Source organism: Oncorhynchus gorbuscha, unplaced genomic scaffold, assembly GCF_021184085.1.
Source record: "Oncorhynchus gorbuscha isolate QuinsamMale2020 ecotype Even-year unplaced genomic scaffold, OgorEven_v1.0 Un_scaffold_726, whole genome shotgun sequence".
Taxonomy (NCBI): Eukaryota; Metazoa; Chordata; class Actinopteri; order Salmoniformes; family Salmonidae; genus Oncorhynchus; species Oncorhynchus gorbuscha.
Genome location: NW_025745781.1, coordinates 173655 through 196752, shown reverse-complemented (window position 1 = coordinate 196752; position 23098 = coordinate 173655). Strand labels below are relative to the sequence as shown.

General features: G+C 42.6%; 1 protein-coding gene across 1 annotated transcript; it reads left to right on the top strand.

Moving 5' to 3' along the window:
- Positions 1-1274: 1274 nt before the first annotated feature.
- Positions 1275-22007, top strand: LOC124019930 (myosin heavy chain, fast skeletal muscle-like). Its single transcript, XM_046335377.1, has 41 exons — positions 1275-1323; positions 1846-1890; positions 2178-2405; positions 2796-2942; positions 3154-3310; positions 3999-4026; positions 4291-4399; positions 4560-4652; positions 5021-5081; positions 5246-5344; positions 5680-5783; positions 6179-6317; positions 6568-6686; positions 6853-7002; positions 7097-7267; positions 8992-9295; positions 9654-9718; positions 9813-9900; positions 10026-10143; positions 10285-10408; positions 10831-10967; positions 11443-11698; positions 11867-12109; positions 12266-12442; positions 12539-12684; positions 12864-12954; positions 13352-13741; positions 13863-13989; positions 14177-14295; positions 16400-16596; positions 16732-16915; positions 17043-17208; positions 17369-17493; positions 17663-17971; positions 18193-18396; positions 18553-18678; positions 18807-18977; positions 20668-20772; positions 20875-20970; positions 21361-21492; positions 21875-22007. Exons 3-41 carry the CDS (start codon positions 2190-2192, stop codon positions 21893-21895), a joined length of 5814 nt encoding a protein of 1937 aa, XP_046191333.1. The 5' UTR covers positions 1275-1323; positions 1846-1890; positions 2178-2189; the 3' UTR covers positions 21896-22007.
- Positions 22008-23098: the final 1091 nt, after the last annotated feature.

Below are 23098 nucleotides of genomic sequence, written 5' to 3'. Positions count from 1 at the left end.
ACACAATGATTCCACACAGGACGAAAACCGTAATCATCTGCACAATCCACAATGGCACGAAAGCAAACACAACATAGCACAGGTACTCACACGAACCAACGGACATTGTGACAATAATCGACAGGACGATGGTGAACAAAGGGCACACTAATACTATTACAATTCACTGGGAATAGGAACCAGGTGTGTGTAATGACAGTTCTGGAGGGATCCGTGACAGATATACTGGTGACGAGAAATACACACCAGAGTAAAAAGTGACAACCAAACCCAGTCTCCCCAACTAATGTGCTGGGTGGACACAGCACCCCAAACACACAGACATTGGTTTCCTCATAAGATATACTGGTGATGAGAAATACACACCAGAATAAAAAGAGACAACCAAACCCGGTCTCCCCAACTAATGTGCTGGGTGGACACAGCACCCCAAACACACAGGGTGTATTCAGGTGGTGACAATGTAATGTAAATGTAAAGGAATCTGTTACTTTATTTTAACTATTCCCTATTCATTTTATAACAGTTTTACTGAAGCCAGCTCAGCTGCCAAGCTGTTTACTTCAGAGTGTGAGAACAGTTTGAGGCAGTTATATCGCTGTCAGCAATATGAGTGGATAAGATTATTGAAATACTGGTATGGTGTTATGTGTCATAAGAATCCTACTGGACCGTTTTAGCCAACTGAAATGTGAGACAAATAAAAGCGCCTTGAGAATATTTTTAATAGATCATACTGTAGATAAATAACACATTAGATTTAACAGTTTTATAAGCTGTTAAATTAAGCAAAACACGAGGTAAAGGCCGACTCCGTCACAATGAGGTGAGGAGACAGTTCAGATGTGTTTACAAGCTAAACAATATAAATAACAGGTAAACATATATATACAGTTGTTGATGAGGATTAATGCCACTAAAATGGAACTAAATCAGGTCAGATTAGACTTAATGAAAACTATTTTAGTTCTAGTGGGCCAACATGGACTCAGTCCATTACAGTATATGAGGTTCAGTGGAAGTAACATTGGGATGAATCTTTTGATATTGTCATAATTATTAGTAATGACATCTATCATTTACCTAAAATCAGCGAAATCCATTTCAGAGACAAATATGACATTAAAAAGTCATGTAATGGGAGTGTGGTGCTCCTGGAAGTGGGAGGGGCTAGTGAGACACAGACACACAGAGGTCTCTCAGTCAATTCATGTCCTTTCCCAGAATGGTCCATAATTAACTTTTGCTTGGTTGGCACTTCCAACCAGATATAAGGAGGCTGAGGCCCCAGCATCCATAAGTCAGATACCTTCTTCCTCTGTGGTAAGACCTCTCCACCTCCTTAGATTTGTACATTTGTCTCGTCTTTGCACTCAGCAACCGAGGCAGTAGCTAACTGCACTGTTTGAATTGAGTGCTGCATGTCTCTTGTAAGATTTGACAATATGCAACCAATGGCACTTGATTTTCTTTAAATGTGCATTACTTAAAATCTGTAACTTCCTTTTATGGACTAAAGTGGTGCTCCTCTACCTGTTTGTAAATCAAGGGAGGAGTCTAGAATGCAACTGGGTTATCAGGGGTAATTATTTCAGTAGTAAAGTGAGATGCCATTAGGAAAATAAAAGTTAGCAGTTGCAGCTGTAGTTTAAATTTACATGGCTTTAATGATTTAGTTAAATGTGTTTTAGACATTCAGGGGTTAAAATGATAAGGATTTAGACTTGTGCTTTTTCACAACATTCCATTTGCTACACTCCAGTCATTATTGTGAGCCGTCCTCCCCTCAGCAGCCTCTACTGCTTTAGACTTGTGCGTTTTTTCACAACACCTTATTTTTCACAGGGTCCTCTAAGAAGTACACATTCATCTGTAGGAGGGGAAAAGAAGGTGAGACATGGTTTGACTCTTCACATAAAAAGTGAGAGAATATTTGGTTCGAGATACCGCTCACCTAATAATATATATGCCATTTAGCAGACGCTTTTATCCAAAGCGACTTACAGTCATGTGTGCATACATTCTATGTATGGGTGGTCCCGGGGATCGAACCCACTACCCTGGCGTTACAAGCGCCATGCTCTACCAACTGAGCTACAGAAGGACCACCTAACTCTGTTGACTGGGGAGGAAGCACCACAGAGTCAATCATGTTTCTTGTTTTATCTCTTTCCTAGTTATCCGTCACCATGAGTACGGACGCTGAGATGCAAATCTACGGCAAGGCTGCCATATACCTCCGTAAGCCTGAGAGGGAAAGGATTGAGGCACAAACCGCACCCTTTGATTCAAAGAACTCCTGCTATGTGACAGACAAGGCGGAGCTGTACCTTAAGGGTCTGATCACTGCCAGGGCCGACGGGAAGTGTACTGTAACAGTCACGAAACCTGACGGCACTAAGGATGTAAGTCTGATCTGGAAAGTATTCAAGTTCAAGTTTGTGTAATTACTCTGTTTCATGAAAAATCATCAAAATGATCAAAAACATTTCAATATAAAATATTTAACAAAATATATATTATGAAGCATTTAAAAAAAAATCAGTAATAACAGATAGATTAAACATGTATTTGTTTTTGTAAACAGAATATAACCTTCAAACACATCATGTTTAAAGCTGCTATATAAAATTGGCATGGAATGTTTGATATTTACAAGTCAAGAATCACCAGATATGTGTCAGTGATAACAAAGTAGTTGGATTAAATGTGGATGTACAATTTTTTAAAGACATTCAGCATTCAGTCATGTCCAGTTTGATCTGTGTTGTAATCTAGATTTCTGACTGTTTCAGGAAGGAAAAGAGTTCAAAGATGCAGACATCTATGAGATGAACCCCCCTAAGTATGACAAGATTGAGGACATGGCCATGATGACCTACCTGAATGAAGCCTCTGTGTTGTATAACCTCAAAGAGCGTTATGCAGCATGGATGATCTATGTAAGAAACCTGCAATACATACAACCACACATACATGAACATAATAAATACACACATACAGTACTACACATAAATGAATGGTAGAAACCAAAACATATCAATACAGTAAACCCACATCAGTTTACCAAAGTACACCCACATCCTCACATAAATCCAGGTAAAAGTACATCTGACTTTAGTAATCCCCTCATTTAATTATGCTTTCATCCAGACCTACTCTGGGCTCTTCTGTGCCACGGTGAACCCCTACAAGTGGCTCCCTGTGTATGATGAAGAGGTTGTCAATGCCTACAGAGGGAAGAAGAGGATGGAGGCTCCACCCCATATCTTCTCCGTCTCTGACAACGCCTTTCAGTTCATGATGATTGGTATGATATCTCATGGATGGATGGTTGGATCAATCAATCACATTTATTTATAAATCCCTTTTTACATAAGCAGATATCAGAAAGTGCTTATACAGAAACGCAGCCTAAAACCCCAAACAGCAAGCAATGCAGATGTAGAAGGAAAAGCTAGAGGGGAACCAGGCTCTGAGGTGTAGCCAGTCCTCTTCTGGCTGTGCCGGGTGGAGATTATAAGAGTAAATGGCCATTAAGGCCAGATCGTTCTACAAGATGTTCAAACATTCGTAGATGACCAGCAGGGTCAAATAATTATCACAGTGGCTGTAGAGGGTGCAACAGGTCAGCACCTCAGGAGTAAATGTCAGTTGGCTTTTCATAGCCGAGTATTAAGAGGTCGAGACAGGAGGTGAGGTAGAGAGACAGAGAGAGAGAGATGGTTGGTTGGATGGCTGTCCATTAAGTGTGTATGTCTCTCAAAGTCCATGACTTTTTGATGATGGATAGATGAACGGATGCATCAATTGAAATATGCTTCAGAGAGGTATCCACTATTTTCTAGTCTAGGTAATAACAGTTTGCTGGGAATATCTGATTTCACTAACCTTGAATGGAAAATGTTCCAAATTGAAATTTGTGATGATGATATGAATGAAATAATGTCCCCTGAATGTTGCTTGAGTATGATAAGTAATGTGTTTTTTGGTTCCAGATAAGGAGAACCAGTCCGTCCTGATTACGTAAGTTGTTTACTAAAATGTCACTTGAGAAAGTGTTTCTATTGTAATAAGTTGGGTCACTTGGTGTGATGAAATACATGACAATATGAATGGATTAGAGCATCAGGTTCTGTGTAATAACGAGTCGATTAGAAGGATTATTTGTTAAAGGCTTATGTCAGAACACAGGTTAACAGTGTATTTTTCTATGCTATTTCTTAGTGAAAGACAATCTGACACTCAAACATGTAACTAAAACCCCTCTTTCTCTGTCATATAAACCAGTGGAGAATCCGGTGCAGGAAAGACTGTCAACACCAAGCGTGTCATCCAGTACTTTGCCACCATTGCAGTGTCTGGGGCCAAGAAGGAAGCAGAACCAGGCAAAATGCAGGTAAGTTATTCTTATGTTTGCCTTTTTAACACATTTCAGTGTTAAAACAGGTTGACTGTGTAAACTGTTTTTCCTGTGGTGAATCCTGTTTCAAGCTATTGAGAAAAACTAACTTTACGATGTTACCAGTTTTTTAGCAACTTATGTTTGTTTCAACCAGGGGTCTCTTGAGGATCAGATCATTGCAGCTAACCCTCTGCTGGAGTCTTACGGTAATGCCAAGACAGTGAGGAACGACAACTCGTCTCGCTTTGTAAGTATGAAGGGTATACTGTGGAAGTTCCTTATATTGGAAAAATGTAATTCAGTAGTCCCCATTCGTTATTCAGATTTACAATTTTATTTTGATCACTGATTTGTTGCTGAAATTTCAAACTTGTAATGTATTCGAGGTTCTAAAATTGTAATTTCCATCTTTAAAATTTAATCATAATTCACATTTCCTGTTGCTGCAGGATTATTTTCCCCTGCTGTAGCAAACTGGATCCTACATCAATAACCTACATCTGTATCAATAGATCCAACATCTGTCCAACAAACTGTAAAGTTTAAAGGGGTCTATCAAAGTAATATGTTAGATTAATTTGTTGGCCTATTTCTAACCCCCATGCTCTACTACAGGGTAAATTCATCAGGATTCACTTCCAAGGTGGTAAACTGGCTAAAGCTGACATTGAAACCTGTGAGTTAATTTTGATTGTTTCTCAATACTTTCCTAAATGCACACATAATTTTGGGGGGGAGATCATTCAATTTAAATGTATCTCATGTTCTCTCTATTGTTCTCTCGATCTCGCACTCCTTTTTCTCTCTCTCTTTGTGTCGTTCACTCTCTCTCGCTCTCAGACCTGCTGGAGAAGTCCAGAGTCTCCTTCCAGCTGCCCGATGAGAGAGGCTACCACATCTTCTTCCAGATGATGACAGGCCACAAACCTGAGCTAGTTGGTACGACAAAGTAGAGGTTCATGGGAAATTACTCCCACCCCCATCTATGGAACTTGTTGGAAATATTCATAGTCCACACTAATAATACTATTACAATGAGTACATCCAAGGTAACAAGGCATCTAGACATGGGTCTGGTCTCTGGGAAATATCTATAAAGTAATACACTGTGATGCACTAGTCCACAAGTCTCCGTCTCCACTTTTGATGCTATTCATTATATACTACATGTATCATTGAGTCCATCTATTGAGTAAAGGAGGGAGAGATAATGTAAAGTAGGAGAGCAGAATTCTAAGAGATTTACCTGTCAAGCTGTTCTCCATTGTCCACAGAAATGGCGCTCATCACCACCAACCCCTACGACTTCCCCATGTGCAGTCAGGGACAGATCACTGTGGCCAGCATCAACGACAATGAAGAGCTGGATGCCACAGATGTGAGTCAAACAAAGGGTTTTAACCAAACTCTAGATATGGAATGGATAGGACCACCATACACACTGAATGTACTGTGCAATTCCAACTTGGTGGCAGCTGGGAATTATCATGTGTTTTTGTTTGATTCTAAATGCTGTGTGTTAGTTAGGCATGTGCCTCAAGGAACTCTTCATGCCTTCCACAAGAGAGCACCACTAAGTGCCCTGTGGAACTGTGTAAAACAAATGTTGTGCTGCCATCTACTAATGTGTTTGCCAAGCGTAATCATGTGGAACAGAGAAGCCAGTCAAATCTATCCATCCCATTTGTTCTGCAGTGAGCAGCACAGAACTGTAGTGTAACTGAGCAAACTACCGTTCAGTTCATCTCTGTTGTACTTCCTCTTTAATGTCAGGATGCCATTACAGTCCTGGGATTCACTAATGAAGAGAAGGTTGGTATCTACAAACTGACAGGAGCTGTATTGCACCATGGAAACTTGAAATTCAAGCAGAAGCAGCGTGAGGAGCAGGCCGAGCCAGAAGGCACAGAGGGTGAGTCCCACTCATAGATATACAATATGTAGAGCACTAGTCCTATTCTCAGTCCCCAACATAGAAATAGAACACCTAAGAGAGACAGTGCCACATGAACGTCAAGCAGGAGAACAAATTCCAACCTCCAAAATGTAGGTGAATCAAAAACCTAACCCACAAAGAAGTTAACCAAACTATTTTGTCAGTGTGAAATCAGAAACAAGTGATCTTGTGTCCCTGAGTCTGTTGTTGTTGGTTCTCTCTCCAGTGGCTGATAAAATTGCCTACCTGCTGGGCCTGAACTCAGCTGAGATGTTGAAGGCTCTGTGCTACCCCAGAGTGAAGGTCGGCAACGAGTATGTGACCAAGGGACAGACTGTGCCTCAGGTAAGGCGGCCAAACACAGCATCTACCATTTTCTGAGCACAGGGATTTTTTATGGGGATGAGTGCATTGCTTTTTTTGAATAGTGATGTTTTTCCCAAGCTCGTATAACCTGATCACTAGACATGGTCAATATCTCATGTATTAATTTGAGGTATTATCATTGCAGGTTAATAACTCAGTCAGTGCTCTGGCCAAGTCCATCTATGAGAGGATGTTCTTGTGGATGGTCATCCGTATCAATGAGATGTTGGACACCAAGAATCCAAGGCAGTTCTATATCGGTGTGCTTGACATTGCCGGGTTTGAGATCTTTGATGTGAGTATGAGACCAGAACAAGACAATTAGTTGTGATTGAGATGGATTACAGTCTTGTATGATGAAATGATCCCTTTTCAAATTCCATCAACAGTACAACAGCATGGAGCAGCTGTGCATCAACTTCACCAATGAGAAACTGCAACAGTTTTTCAACCACACCATGTTCGTCCTGGAGCAAGAGGAGTACAAGAAGGAGGGAATCATCTGGGCCTTCATTGACTTCGGCATGGACTTGGCTGCCTGCATTGAGCTTATTGAGAAGGTAAGATGTCTGTGAGGATTTTAATGGACCGTAACAGCAAAGCTCATATGGAGCGCTGTGTGATATATTATCACAGTGGTAGAACATATACAGTATTAAAATCACTGTGGCTGCCAATCGAGTCAAAAAAATCCATAATACAACCTGTGTTGTGATAATTACGTTGTTTTCCTCTATAACCTGTTAGTTAAAATGCTTTGACACCAAGATATGGGGCAGCAGGTAGCCTAGTGGTTAGAGCGTTGGACTAGTAACAGAAAGGTTGCAAGATCAAATCCCCGAGCTGACAAGGTAAAAATCTGTCGTTCTGCCCCTGAACAAGGCAGTTAACCCACTGTTCCTAGGCTGTCATTGAAAATAAGAATTTGTTCTTAACTGACTTGCCTAGTTAAATAAGGGTAAAATAAAATAAATATACAGGCCTAAGGCCGAGACAATAAGAAGACACAGTGGCAGAATAAATTCAACAACACCTTTTTTTCATCACAAAACCGGAGAGCAACATCTGTCTTGTGGAGTCCACAAAGCATAATGAATGTAACAAACAGTTACATGACCTACAACATGGTCTGTCAAGTACATTTTTCTGACATTTTCGGACCACTAAACATCTATTGACTTAGAACCACGGAGAGTTACCGCAATTCACAAAGATAACAGGAGCTGCCTCCCTCCACTATTCCAGCACCATTTCAATTTCAACATTTCAACACCATCAAATCACCTATGCTTAGTCTACAGTGAAAACAAAATTATTCCAAAAACGATTTTAGTCCAATCAACGTAAGCTAAATGTGTTTGTCCATGTTACTAATGTTTGTGTGAGTAAGTAGAAAAACATGTTGACTCACCCTACTTGCAGAGAAACGCCAATACCATCCTCCTATCTTTCATGTTGCAGAAACTTAAAAGCTTTAAAAAATTGTTCTAAGCTACCTGGCTAAAATGCTTGCTTGCTATTCTAACTTCCTTTCCTGGGCAACGATTAGCTAGTAAACATCTAGCTACATATTGAACTTCCATACTCTCAGGCCAAAAGCACAATGTATTCATTTTATTGTTGGATCAGAATTGGTGTTAAAATTATTGGCCAGTACAGAGAATTAAGTAAAACTACGAGTACAAATCCCTATCTCCATCCAAAGCTAATTTAGGAAAGGACCCATTTTAGCTAGCTATCCTCCAGGGGACAACAACACAATGAGATGCAACAATTGAAGTTTTTCTTTCTGTCAATGACGTTTGGCTTGATTTGGTGTGAAGCCAAATCCAAACTGGCTTCACTTAGCACATTTTTTGGACCATTCACAGATTTGCTCACTCAGTTTAGCTCAACTCTGATTCGCTGTAATTGTACACAAAAAAAAAGATCAAGGGAGGCCAAATGATCACTGGCTTCTCTTGCATTCAATGATACAATACCATACTCTTTTTGACCAGACAGCATCAGATAGAAGGGCTACACATACAGAGACAGAGGGGTGCCATTTTGCTCACTCTGATGCTTTACCTGGAGTGATACATTCAGCCTCTTGCTATGCGAGATGAAAGATACATTATATTATGTCCATTTTTTGGGGGGAAGCCTCACTTCCCTTGGCACCCATTAATATATGCCACTAACTCAATGTGTTTCCTATTATGTGTCCCTAAATGAATATAATCCTATAATAGCATATTTACTAAATGTAAATATCACTAATTTGAAATCTCTTTTCGTAAAGCCATTGGGCATCTTCTCCATCCTTGAAGAGGAGTGCATGTTCCCCAAGTCTTCAGACACTACCTTCAAGGACAAGCTGTACGCCCAGCATCTTGGCAAAACAAATGCATTTGAGAAGCCCAAGCCTGCCAAAGGCAAGGCAGAGGCCCACTTCTCCCTGGTGCACTACGCCGGAACTGTGGACTACAACATCACTGGATGGCTGGAGAAGAACAAGGACCCCCTGAACGACTCAGTTTGTCAGCTGTACCAGAAGTCCGCAGTCAAAATTCTGGCTGCCCTGTATCCCCCTCCCCCTCCTGAGGGTAAGACTAGCATCACGTCACAATATTTAACTAAATACTAGTTACAACTCAGACCCAAATGTTCTTTAAAGCCTTTCAATGTATTACAATTTCTCAGGGTTTATCACTGGGATGATTTACTAATACACTTGGTTAATTTAATCATACAATAGATGTTATTCTACACAATCTCATTGGCAGCATTTGCCTCTAGATACGTGTGAAGTTAACCAGAGATTCTCTGGTTTATAATTAGTGTGCTTGCTGAAGACAAGACCACTCTAGATTTCTTACATACTCTTATTATGATTCTATTTATTCCACCCGCTCTAGGAAATGTACTTTTCTAGTTATCTTTAACTTTCCCCCATTTTAACAGATAAAGCCAAGAAAGGAGGCAAGAAGAAGGGTGGTTCCATGCAGACTGTGTCCTCCCAGTTCAGGGTGAGCTTTTGAAATGTGTAGATTCAGTCCTTTAAAAGGTGCATTGATTATCAAAAATGATATCTGTGAAAATGGTTTGTAAACCCTCTTACAGGAGAACTTACATAAGCTGATGACCAACTTGAGGAGTACTCATCCTCACTTTGTGCGCTGCCTGATCCCCAACGAGTCAAAGACTCCAGGTACAGGAAATATTGATATTGACATATTAAATATGTCATCTTATCAGTACAGTATCAGTAACCTTAACGATCCCAATCTATAATCTGTTTATGAGTATTAAAAGATACTTGTTTTGTTTTACCAGGTCTGATGGAGAACTTCCTGGTTATCCACCAACTCAGGTGTAATGGTGTACTGGAGGGTATCAGGATCTGCAGAAAGGGATTCCCCAGCAGAATCATCTATGCTGACTTCAAACAGAGGTACATATGTGCAAGCACACACACACACCACATACAATATCTGCTCCAAGGGTTTTCCCAGCATCAGAATAGGCTTACCTTTTACGAAATATAACCGACATATTACAACTTGGCATATTTTAAAAATGTCTCCTCATTCAGGTACAAAGTACTGAATGCCAGCGTCATCCCTGAGGGCCAGTTTATGGACAACAAGAAGGCTTCTGAGAAGCTGCTTGGGTCCATTGATGTGAATCACGAGGATTACAAGTTTGGACACACCAAGGTCAGTCAAAAACCCCCAGAAAAAGCTGACAACAAAACACAACTTCAATGATAATTTAAACCTGTACCATATAAAATCTCTCCAGGTGATCTATCCATCCTTATGTTCTTTCTTCTTCATTTAACTAATGGAAAAGGTGGAAAAACATTGTGTTTTTTTCTTCAGTCCTTCATCACAGGTATAGAAGAGAAACTAAAGTCATTATCATGTGCATTGTGTTAGAGTGGTATGACTGCAGTTATCTGTATCTGTGTACATTATTAATCTACAACTGTACAATAACTAACAACTTAGAAACAACCTATCCCATGGTTTGTTTGTAACCATAGCAAAGTTAATGTTGTTTAAATCAATCAAGTGGATTGACCCTTTCTATCTGTCACCATCTGTGGTTCTATTGACCATGTTAACCTGTGTCTCAGGTGTTCTTCAAAGCCGGTCTGCTGGGTGTCCTGGAGGAGATGAGAGATGAGAAGCTGGCCACTCTGGTCGGCATGGTCCAGGCTCTCAGCCGTGGATTCCTCATGAGGAGAGAGTTCACCAAGATGATGGAGAGGAGGTGAGGAATAGTAGACATCTTGGCAAAGCTTTCTGTCAACCACCTGTATCTAATGCATTATGATTACATACTGTATATGCTGTGAGTTGTTCAGAATGAGAAAGTACATCTTATAATGGTCTACTACAGCTTTTGGGTGAATTCATTTAGTCCAGAAATGGATGTAGCAACTAAGGATTCTAGCTTTATAGCTGCAGTTTGAGACTTGGCTGTTCAATTGTTATTTAAATGTGTGGTATTTACCCATTCATACTTGGAAGAATATAAAATGTCTCATGAGCTTTGCATGCGCGACTTGTCAGATCTTGCATCAAGAGCACTGTCTATGAATTTAAGAGGGGTTACATTTCCCTCGCCCCATTCCTCAACTGTAAACAAACAGTGGCAGTTGGTTCTGTTTTGTTGTTCATCTAATCCCAGAATGTAGCTTTAAGCATGTCACTCACCATGTCACTCTGTCCTTTCTGTCGACCAGAGAATCAGTTTACACCATCCAGTACAACATCCGCTCATTCATGAATGTCAAAACCTGGCCATGGATGAAGTTGTACTTCAAGATCAAGCCCCTGCTGCAGAGCGCTGAGACTGAGAAGGAGCTGGCCAACATGAAGGAGAACTATGAGAAGATGACAGCAGACCTGGCCAAGGCTCTGTCCACGAAGAAGCAAATGGAGGAGAAGCTGGTGGCCCTGACGCAAGAGAAGAACGACCTGGCGCTCCAAGTCGCATCTGTGAGTGAAAAAACAACAATCATCACAGGCAAATTTACATACACATTTGTATTGCCAATGTTATATATCTCATGAATTTCTATTGATTTGCTCTGACCTCTGAGTAAAATGTATATTTAAATACACAAAGTGAGGCCTCTGATTTGTTTACTTCTGTTTTGAAACCAGGAAGGAGAGAGTCTGAACGATGCTGAGGAAAGGTGTGAGGGGCTCATCAAGAGCAAGATCCAGCTGGAGGCCAAACTCAAAGAGACGACCGAGAGGCTGGAGGATGAGGAGGAGATCAATGCTGAGTTGACTGCCAAGAAGAGGAAGCTGGAGGATGAGTGCTCTGAGCTGAAGAAGGACATTGATGACCTGGAGCTCACCCTGGCCAAAGTGGAGAAGGAGAAGCACGCCACTGAAAACAAGGTCTTGGGTCTTACCATAGACAGTCTAACCAAACAATAATCAACTCAAAACATAGCTTTACAGAATTGGAATTCAAGTTGTATTGTGGGTGCAGGAAAAATGAAGACACAACGGAGGAATTTCAGTTGTGGGTTTTACTGATGTGGCTGTTTTCAGGTTAAAAACCTGACAGAGGAGATGGCGTCTATGGATGAGAGTGTTGCCAAGCTGACCAAGGAGAAGAAAGCCCTCCAAGAGGCCCACCAGCAGACACTGGATGACCTGCAGGCAGAGGAGGACAAAGTCAACACTCTGACCAAGGCCAAGACCAAGCTGGAACAGCAAGTGGACGACGTGAGTGGAGTTTGACATTTTGGCCATGATAGTATGTAAGATGATATTATCTTCAGCTGTTAAGATTTTAACAATATATGTGTTTTTATCTTCTAGCTTGAGGGTTCTCTGGAGCAAGAGAAGAAGCTCCGTATGGACCTTGAGAGATCCAAGAGAAAGCTGGAGGGAGATCTGAAACTGGCCCAGGAGTCCATAATGGACCTGGAGAATGACAAGCAGCAAGCTGATGAGAAAATCAAGAAGTAAACACAAACAAATGACCACAGTATTACCTGCTATAATGGTTGTTCTTGACTAATTCTTGTAATTATGAATTAGCATTTACATGTGATTCTTAAAAGCAAAGTGAATGGTATAATACTCTCCCTTTACACTATCAAAGCAAAACTAACTCTGCAATCAATGTGTTTGTGTTTCTTAGGAAGGAGTTTGAGACCACCCAGCTCCTCAGCAAGGTTGAGGATGAGCAGTCTCTGGGAGCTCAGCTGCAGAAGAAGATCAAGGAACTCCAGGTACAGAAAAGCTCCAGTACAGAAGAGCACAGACTTGAATCATTTCCTTTAAAAATAATTATACTTTTTCTGGCAGCAGACAGTTTTCCAGGTGGCTTCTGATGGCTCAGTAGGTTGGAAGATGGTGTTTCTTGTTGGTGCTTCTTACCATCCCCACTCAGCCCTCAATGACAACATACATGTTAAAATGGCTTATATCCATCTAGAGTCTTCTGTCTAACTTCTTACCTTTGAGGGTTTGGCTCTTGCATGGGACACTATCTACTGAATATATTAGTGTAACTGGGTTTTTATTAAACACATTCATGCAATATATACATACTGTTACTCTTTTGTGAGGTTCAATTGTTTCAACTGTATTGTAGTGTTCATCCCCCTGCTCCTACCCCTGTTCTAGGCCCGTATTGAGGAGCTGGAGGAGGAAATTGAGGCTGAGCGTGCTGCCAGGGCTAAGGTTGAGAAGCAGAGGGCCGATCTCTCCAGGGAACTTGAGGAGATCAGCGAGAGGCTGGAGGAGGCCGGAGGCGCCACTGCTGCTCAGATTGAGATGAACAAGAAGCGTGAGGCTGAGTTCCAGAAGCTGCGTCGTGATCTTGAAGAGTCCACCCTGCAGCATGAGGCCACAGCCGCCGCTCTGCGCAAGAAGCAGGCCGACAGTGTGGCTGAGCTCGGGGAGCAGATCGACAATCTGCAGCGTGTCAAGCAGAAGCTGGAGAAGGAGAAGAGCGAGTACAAGATGGAGATTGATGACCTCTCCAGCAACATGGAGGCCGTCGCCAAGGCTAAGGTGAGTAGTGATGTTTTGATCAAGCAGTGTTGAGGAGGGTCAACTACATCACCATTCAAGTGACCTGAAGTTGACAGGAGTCATGTATATAAAGTAATGATGGAACATGTTTCACTAACAGGGCAATCTGGAGAAGATGTGCCGTACTCTTGAGGACCAGCTGAGTGAGCTGAAGACTAAGAATGATGAGAATGTTCGCCAGGTCAACGACATCAGCGGACAGAGGGCCAGACTCCTGACAGAAAATGGTACCATCAACAATGATCAACAACCCAATGCTTTCCTTCAGTAGAACACAACATGTATTAGGGGCTATATTCACATAGTTTCTACTGTACTATTCACCACCTAACATTGACCTTTGATACCTCAGAATCCATTTTCAATCTTAGAAAACAGTGACCCTATTAACAAGATGTTCCTCTGTCTCTGCAGGTGAGTTTGGCCGTCAGCTGGAGGAGAAGGAAGCCCTGGTGTCTCAGTTGACCAGAGGAAAACAGGCCTTCACCCAGCAGGTGGAGGAGCTGAAGAGGGCGATTGAGGAGGAGGTCAAGGTAAGGGACCCAAGATGGAGAGTTTAGAGCCATATCTTTACATAGACGGTGACTACACCACCCTCAGACTCCTACTGTCTCTCCACCCTCAGACTCCTAGTGTCTCTCCACCCTCAGACTCCTAGTGTCTCTCCACCCTCAGACTCCTACTGTCTCTCCACCCTCAGACTCCTAGTGTCTCTCCACCCTCAGACTCCTAGTGTCTCTCCACCCTCAGACTCCTACTGTCTCTCCACCCTCAGACTCCTAGTGTCTCTCCACCCTCAGACTCCTAGTGTCTCTCCATCCTCAGACTCCTAGTGTCTCTCCACCCTCAGACTCCTAGTGTCTCTCCACCCTCAGACTCCTACTGTCTCTCCACCCTCAGACTCCTACTGTCTCTCCACCCTCAGACTCCTAGTGTCTCTCCACCCTCAGACTCCTAGTGTCTCTCCACCCTCAGACTCCTAGTGTCTCTCTATCCTCAGACTCCTAGTGTCTCTCCACCCTCAGACTCCTAGTGTCTCTTCACCCTCAGACTCCTAGTGTCTCTCCACCCTCAGACCCCTACTGTCTTTCCACCCTCAGACTCCTAGTCTCTCCACCCTCAGACTCCTAGTGTCTCTCCACCCTCAGACTCCTAGTGTCTCTCCACCCTCAGAGACTCCTACTGTCTCTCCACCCTCAGACTCCTAGTGTCTCTCCACCCTCAGAGACTTCTACTGTCTCTCCACCCTCAGAGACTTCTACTGTCTCTCCACCCTCAGACTCCTAGTGTCTCTCCACCCTCAGAGACTTCTAGTGTCTCTCCACCCTCAGAGACTTCTACTGTCTCTCCACCCTCAGAGACTTCTACTGTCTCTCCACCCTCAGAGACTCCTACTGTCTCTCAATGCTCAGAGACTCCTACTGTCTCTCCACCCCCATGTTTAGTTTTGCCCAAACTAGATTGAGGCACAGACACGGTCTCAGTGGGGATAGCTGATCTGACTACACTGACTGTGCTCGTGGCAGACTCTACTAAGCTGACAGGCTGGCTAACAGCCTGCTGCCTGGCCTGCACCCTATCTCATTGTGGAGCTAGAGCCCTGTCTACTTACATAGATAGGATGAGAGCACCCCTCCAGCTGGGATGATCCTGCTTGTGGGTGAGTCCCAGAAAGAGGGCCAATTATCTACAAATTCTATCTTTTGGGAGGGGCAGAGAACAGTTTTCAACCAGCGATTGAGTTGTAAGACTCTGCTGTAGAGCTCATCACTCCCCCTAACTGGGAGGGGGCCAGAGACAATTACTCGATGCCGATACATCTTTCTAGCTGATTTACTGATTTAAGCTATGTTGCGCTTGGTGACCTCTGATTGTTTCATCCTAACATCGTTGGTGCTGATGTGGATAACAATATCCCTATACTCTCTACACTCGCCAGTTTTAGCCTTAGCCAGCAACATCTTCAGATTAGCCTTTATGTTGGTAGCCCTGCCCCCTGGTAACTGTGTATGATCGCTGGATGATTATATTGAAGTCTAATACTGCGGGTAATAGAGTCGCCAATGACTAGGGTTTTCAAGTTTCAAGAGACCAGAGAAGGCTCGGCCTCTGACTCCGACTCGTTGCTTAATGGGGAAAACCGGTTGAACGTTTCTGTCGGCTGAATGGGCGACACCGGTTGAGCATTCCTACAGCATTTCCTTCCAGAAGCCATGAGAAATTGTCCGGCTGCGGGGACCGTGCGAGGGGATTAATACTACTATCTGTACTTATTGGTGGCACAGACGCTGCTTCACCCTTTCCTACTGGGCTTGTAGCAAGGCTGTCCTCACCATAAGGTGATCGTTCTCCTGTATATTATGAGTACAGTGACTGCAATTAGAAGGCATAATGTTCATGTTACTACATGGCTTCGGCTGGTGGAGGTCGTGGAGAACATTGTCTAGATAAAGCGGCAGTGGTGAAAAAGTTGAATGAGGGAAAAAAATATATATAAAACGGTAATTAAAAAGTAAAACCGTAATTTTGGCTGGTAGCAAAGTAACGTTAGCAACAAACTGCACAGCCTCACGTAAACAAGTCCACATAATTTATTTGACTATCTCACTCATCTCTCCTTGTCTTTCTTTCTCACAGGCTAAAAATGCACTGGCCCACGGTGTCCAGTCTGCCCGCCATGACTGTGACCTCCTGAGGGAGCAGTTTGAGGAGGAGCAGGAGGCCAAGGCAGAGCTGCAACGCGGCATGTCCAAGGCCAACAGTGAGGTGGCTCAGTGGAGGACTAAGTATGAAACTGATGCCATCCAGCGCACAGAGGAGCTGGAGGAGGCCAAGTGAGTCGCACGCAACAGAAAAACTCAAATATGGTGTGGATGGTGAGGGTGGTAGGGGGCTCTGAGAAAACGTTACATCAATATGTATTGAAACATATGTATCATTCCATAAAACCAACCTCTGTTGTCCAACAGGAAGAAGCTGGCTCAGCGTCTGCAGGAGGCGGAGGAGACCATTGAGGCGACCAACTCCAAGTGCGCCTCCCTGGAGAAGACCAAGCAGAGGCTGCAGGGAGAGGTGGAGGACCTCATGATTGATGTTGAGAGAGCCAACGCATTGGCCGCCAACCTCGACAAGAAGCAGAGGAACTTTGACAAGGTGAAAATGAATAAACCTCACCATAGGCTGATATTTACTGTCTGCTATATGATCAATTGTAGTATAATTGTACCATATTTATAATTCAAAACTCTTCATCTGATGAAAATCCCATGGATTCTCCTAGGTTCTGGCAGAGTGGAAGCAGAAGTATGAGGAGGGCCAGGCTGAGCTGGAAGGAGCTCAGAAGGAGGCTCGCTCTATGAGCACGGAACTCTTCAAGATGAAGAACTCCTATGAAGAGGCTCTGGATCATCTGGAGACTCTGAAGAGAGAGAACAAGAACCTGCAGCGTGAGCATTTGACAGCAGTTCTATTTGGCTCATGTTTCATTAGCAATATTAATTGCTGTTAATAAATTCACTGTTAATATGATTCAATGTCAACTTCAGTGCATTGGCGATATCCACTGAAAATCTCCCAAGTCTAAACTGCTCTTGTGTGTGTGTGCAGAGGAGATCTCTGACCTGACTGAGCAGATCGGAGAGACTGGCAAGAGCATCCATGAGCTGGAGAAGGCCAAGAAGACCGTGGAGACAGAGAAGTCTGAGATCCAGACCGCTCTGGAGGAGGCTGAGGTACAAACTACAGCTGTTTGATGGGGAAAGCAGTGTTACACTAGCCAACACCAGCTACAGTCCAATGATACCTGTATTGGAGTTTATTGTAGTATATAAATATATATTTACATCCTTGTGTATACAAATGTATTTAACACAATTAACATGACTGCTTCTGTTTGTCCAGGGCACACTGGAGCACGAGGAATCCAAGATTCTGCGTGTGCAGCTGGAGTTGAACCAGATCAAGGGTGAGGTGGACAGGAAGATCGCAGAGAAGGATGAGGAGATGGAGCAGATCAAGAGGAACAGCCAGAGGGTGGTTGACTCCATGCAGAGCACCCTGGACTCTGAGGTCAGGAGCAGGAATGATGCCCTGAGGGTGAAGAAGAAGATGGAGGGAGACCTGAACGAGATGGAGATCCAGCTGAGCCACTCCAACAGGCAGGCCGCTGAGGCCCAGAAACAGCTCAGGAACGTCCAGGGACAGCTCAAGGTAAAGGGACAGGAACATCAGGTTCAAACACCTGAACATGGAGAGGGATTTGTTTGTGAATCTGTAGAAAATAATAGAACAGAGGATTTGAATAGAGTGAACTATGTGCTGTAGACAGGTAGCGATACTGGGGAAATTCTTCCCAGTGAACATTTCTATCACCCATCCTATCACCTCTACTTCCACAAGTCCTAATGAACGTATGTCATTGTGAACCCCAGGATGCCCAATTGCACCTTGATGACGCCGTCCGTGTCGCAGAGGACATGAAGGAGCAGGCAGCCATGGTGGAGCGCAGAAACGGTCTGATGGTGGCTGAAATCGAGGAGCTGAGAGTTGCTCTGGAGCAGACAGAGAGAGGCCGCAAAGTGGCTGAGACTGAGCTGGTAGACGCCAGCGAGCGTGTTGGACTGCTGCACTCCCAGGTATGGGTCAAAGGCGTTTCTAATGGAACTCAAACAAGCATACAATTTAAACACACCTGTAATTGGACCGTGCTTGCCTTAGATTTTCATAATTTCAGTCTTGAGACTTGCAAGTTCCCTTGAGAGTCAAACAAATAATCTTGCTTACTCCTTCAGAACACCAGCCTTCTGAACACCAAGAAGAAGCTGGAGACTGACCTCGTGCAGGTGCAGGGAGAGGTAGACGACATCGTCCAGGAGGCCAGGAATGCAGAGGAGAAGGCCAAGAAGGCAATCACTGATGTGAGTCCTTGAATTACATCAACTTGATTTGTCCCCATGTGACAATGGTAGCTGGGCTGGTTAAGAACAACAAAGATCTGCGAGGGACATTATGATTGGTGCATAAATTAAACAAAATATTATTCCAGGCGGCTATGATGGCTGAGGAGCTGAAGAAGGAGCAGGACACCAGTTCTCACCTGGAGAGAATGAAGAAGAACCTGGAGGTCACAGTCAAGGACCTGCAGCACCGCCTGGATGAGGCTGAGAATCTGGCCATGAAGGGAGGCAAGAAGCAGCTCCAGAAACTGGAGTCCAGGGTGAGATACCTGCAGGGTGGATTAGGGTGGATTGAAAGACTGATTGCTGGAAATGTATTTGATCATGTAAAAATGCACAGGAACATTGTTTAATGACTTGTTGTTGCAAAAACTCACCGAGATCAGGGGCTCCCAAATTTCTTTGCATTAGGGACCACCCCTTTTGTGGTAGCGAATTCATCAGGGACCCCCTTCATAATATCAGAACACAACTCCTACTTTAAAGTGCGATAAAAAATAGCATCCACTCAGATTTCCTATGACTTCTTCAGTGCATGACTGGACTAACCAAGTCTCGGGCCCTGGGAAATAATTATTCGGTCCCCCCTCTTTGCATCAGAGAGAAAATGTTGCAGTTTTTAAAGGTAATTTACTGTCATTCTACACATTTTGCCTTTAGACAAAGAGAAAATGTCGCAGTTTTAAAGCTTCAATTACAGTGAATTTATGATCATAACAAGACAAATTATATTAATTTTACACTTATTTAGTGGAGTGGATCCAAGACCTTTAAATAAATTAAAATGTATTCATCTAGTTGCTTCCTTCAGGCTTAAACTGTTGTCTCAGCAGACTTCTTCTAATCAGCCATTTCATTCATAATAATAATTCACAATAAATATCAACACAGAATATAACATGCATTCATCGAATCATAGTAATCATTTATCTCTCTATTGTTACGTCTCATCATTGGCCGTTGCTAGGGAAGCTAGCGTTGCTATGCGGGGCTACCAGCTAGCAGGCTAATGGCTGAATTAGCTTGTAGGCTAGCGGACATGAATAAGTTCATAAAACCTAAAAACACAATATAACATCTTAACAAATATATGTACATGCTCCAGAAACATTACCGTCTTGAATATGGTGATTTTATACTCGCTTACTTTCAAAATAAAGATTTTAAAATGTATTTATGTCGGTGCTTCTGTCTTTCTGTTGACTCAAATGGCGAACTCCTCTCAACTGCCAGAGCGCGAGCTCCATAATAGAAGCAATGTCACAACTGTAATATTTGTGTTGTGGAGAAATGACCAGGCAGGAGACGGGAGTACGGTTAGTTTTCGTTTTAGTCAAAACCCCTCGTGCTCTACAGTTCCCGGCACCCCAGTGCGCATGTGCATTTCCTATTAGGTGTAGTAACGTAACACTGCCGTAATGCATTACTGCTTAGTAACAGCACAGTAACGAATATAAACAGATGTAGATCCCAGATACTACAACAACATTAAAACATGCGAGTGGCGACCTCTAGTCGCCGTACTGGTACTGCACCATACACCACAAAACTCATGACAAAATGGTTAAAAGTCATATTTCAAATACAAGAAGAATTGAGTTGTGAGCCTCCCAGACCCGTTGTTTAATCTAAGAGTTAATAACATAAATGGTGGATGAATAATATTACATTGTACTGTATTGCACCCTCTAAACGTTTTCCAAAGATCCCTGGCTGTTTAATCTGTTCTTGCTATAAATAAACATAAACAAATTGAAATGTAAATTCCACTTTGAGAACCACTGACCTCGATAATGAAAAGTTGTTGTTATAATTACAGAGTACATAGGAACAGATAACAATTGTGCCTCCTTGACTGGGTAGAAGATTCTACCGTTTTACAAATAGTTGTTAGGTCTGATTTGATTTCACCACCTCAAACAAATGCCTACATGTATTTGTTCCACAAAGGTGCGTGAGCTTGAGACTGAGGTGGAGGCCGAGCAGAGAAGAGGTGTAGATGCAGTCAAGGGAGTCCGCAAGTATGAGCGCAGAGTCAAGGAGCTCACTTACCAGGTAAGAGAAAGAGAAAGTGCCTTCTTCACACACTTGACACTAACACAGACAGGTTTGTGTATAAAACTCTTGTGACATTGATTCTTTGATCTTCTCCCACAGACTGAGGAGGATAAGAAGAACGTTAGCAGACTTCAGGACCTGGTAGATAAGCTGCAGATGAAAGTGAAGGCCTACAAGAGGCATTCTGAGGAATCGGTGAGTCACAGACTCTGAGAGCATACATTCGAAAATGTAGTTCTTCTCTACAAAACGTAATGTGCATATGGTTTAGTTGAAGTGTTGCTACAGCACACCTGTCAACAATGACAATTAATAGTGCAAGTACATGCTGAAGAAATTATACTCATTTGTGAGTGTCCCCTATGCCAATGTGTTACCAACTTAAAGGAGAGGGGGTTGAATATTAATTTGCTGGTCGAGTGGTAGTGCTGGAGGCATCGGTTTGTTCCCTCTCCCTTCTGCTGCCTTACCATCTATCTTCCTATATACATTGCTATCCTAAATATGCCAATATTTGTATTTGCTACCTGAAGCTTCAAACTTTAAATGCTGATGTTCTGCTCTCCCTCTCCTTTCCTCACCCAGGAGGAAGCAGCAAACCAGCACATGTCTAAGTTCAGGAAGGTTCAGCATGAGCTGGAGGAGGCTGAGGAGCGTGCTGACATCGCTGAGACTCAGGTCAACAAGCTCAGAGCCAAGACCCGTGACTCTGGAAAGGTACAGAACTGCTGCTAGACCTGTACCTGACTCATGTTCAGATATGACCACATCAACACCACCTATGAATCAGTCTTCTCAGAGGTCAATACAGACCTTTTACACTCAACTGTATTGAAGATCCCCAAGAATCACATGTTAAGTAGGGCAAAAAATATGATTATTTCAAACTAAGCTGGTACTTAAAAGTTGAAAGTCCAAGCTGAGGACTGAGCCACTCAACAAGCACATTTCAGGGCAAACAAAACACACAAAAAAGTTCAAAATTGAAATTCCAACCTGAGCACTGAGCATTAAACGCTTGATCCATTATATTCTATCCATATATTTATCATGTTCATTATTATTACTGATCCAATATATTATTTATTTCTTCTTACAGGGTAAAGAAGTTGCTGAATAAACAAGACCAAAGTATTGAAGATCAAAGTCTTACCATTTTCCTGTGATACATAAAATATGATTTTCATGGTGAAATGTTGAGCATTGATTAAAAACATGTGGATCTACATACACTTCCTTTGTGACTGTGGATTTATTACTCAGCAAACAGCTTTTTCATACCATAAAATATATTGTTCTTTAATTAATGGAGCAATCTGGGATTTGAACAACAATAGTGGTCACCCCGACAAAGCAGTTCGTTGTTTTTGTAAACAGCTGAGAGATGAGGCTGAAGAAATGAAGCCACCCAAATTCTCAGACTGGGGTTTGGTTGCAAGTTTGTTGTTGCTTAGCCTTACTTTTATTGAATTCAATGTAGTTCTGCCATCCTCTGCATTTAAGCTGCTGATTTTTTTCAAGGTAATGCTGGTAGATTGCCATTGGAGAGAATGACTAGTGTGTAAAAATCAGAAACTGACTAAATATGCATGTCAATTTCTAGCCTTTCCCCCCAGCTGTTTACGGTGCGATGTCTGACAACACAAGGCTATTCAATGGCTGACAGAGACTGAGTTAACTGATATCTTGACAGAAAAGTCAGTGAGAAGATAGTTTATGTTATCAGTATTTGTTCATCCAAATAAGACAGGAAGCAAATAGTCCTATTATAAACGTTCTAAATGACCACACGGACATTTTACATCACAATTCCAGTTTTGCCAGAGTACGTGCAGCCATGAGTTCACCAGTCAAACTGCTAAGGTCAGAGGTTCCAGGACCATTCTAATCATTCTATTTCTATGGTCATAACACTGTCATAGGGCACCACAACACACATACCGTGCCTTAGGAAAGTATTCAGACCCCTTGACTTTTTCCACATTTTGTTAAGTTAAAGCCTTATTCCAATATGTATTACATTGTTTTTTCCCCTCATCAATCTACACACAATACCCCATAATGGCAAAGCAAAAATATATATATATATTTTTTCATGTTGTAAAAAATAACAGAAATATCACATTTACATAAGTATTCAGACCCTTTACTCAGTACTTTGTTGAAGCACCTTTGGCAGCGATTACAGCCTTGAGTCTTCTTGGGGATGACACCTGTCTTTATGGAGTTTCTCACATTCTTCGGCTTGCAAGCCTCCCCTTTCCCCTCCAAACATAACGATGGTCATTATGGCCAAACAGTTCCATTTTTGTTTCATCAGACC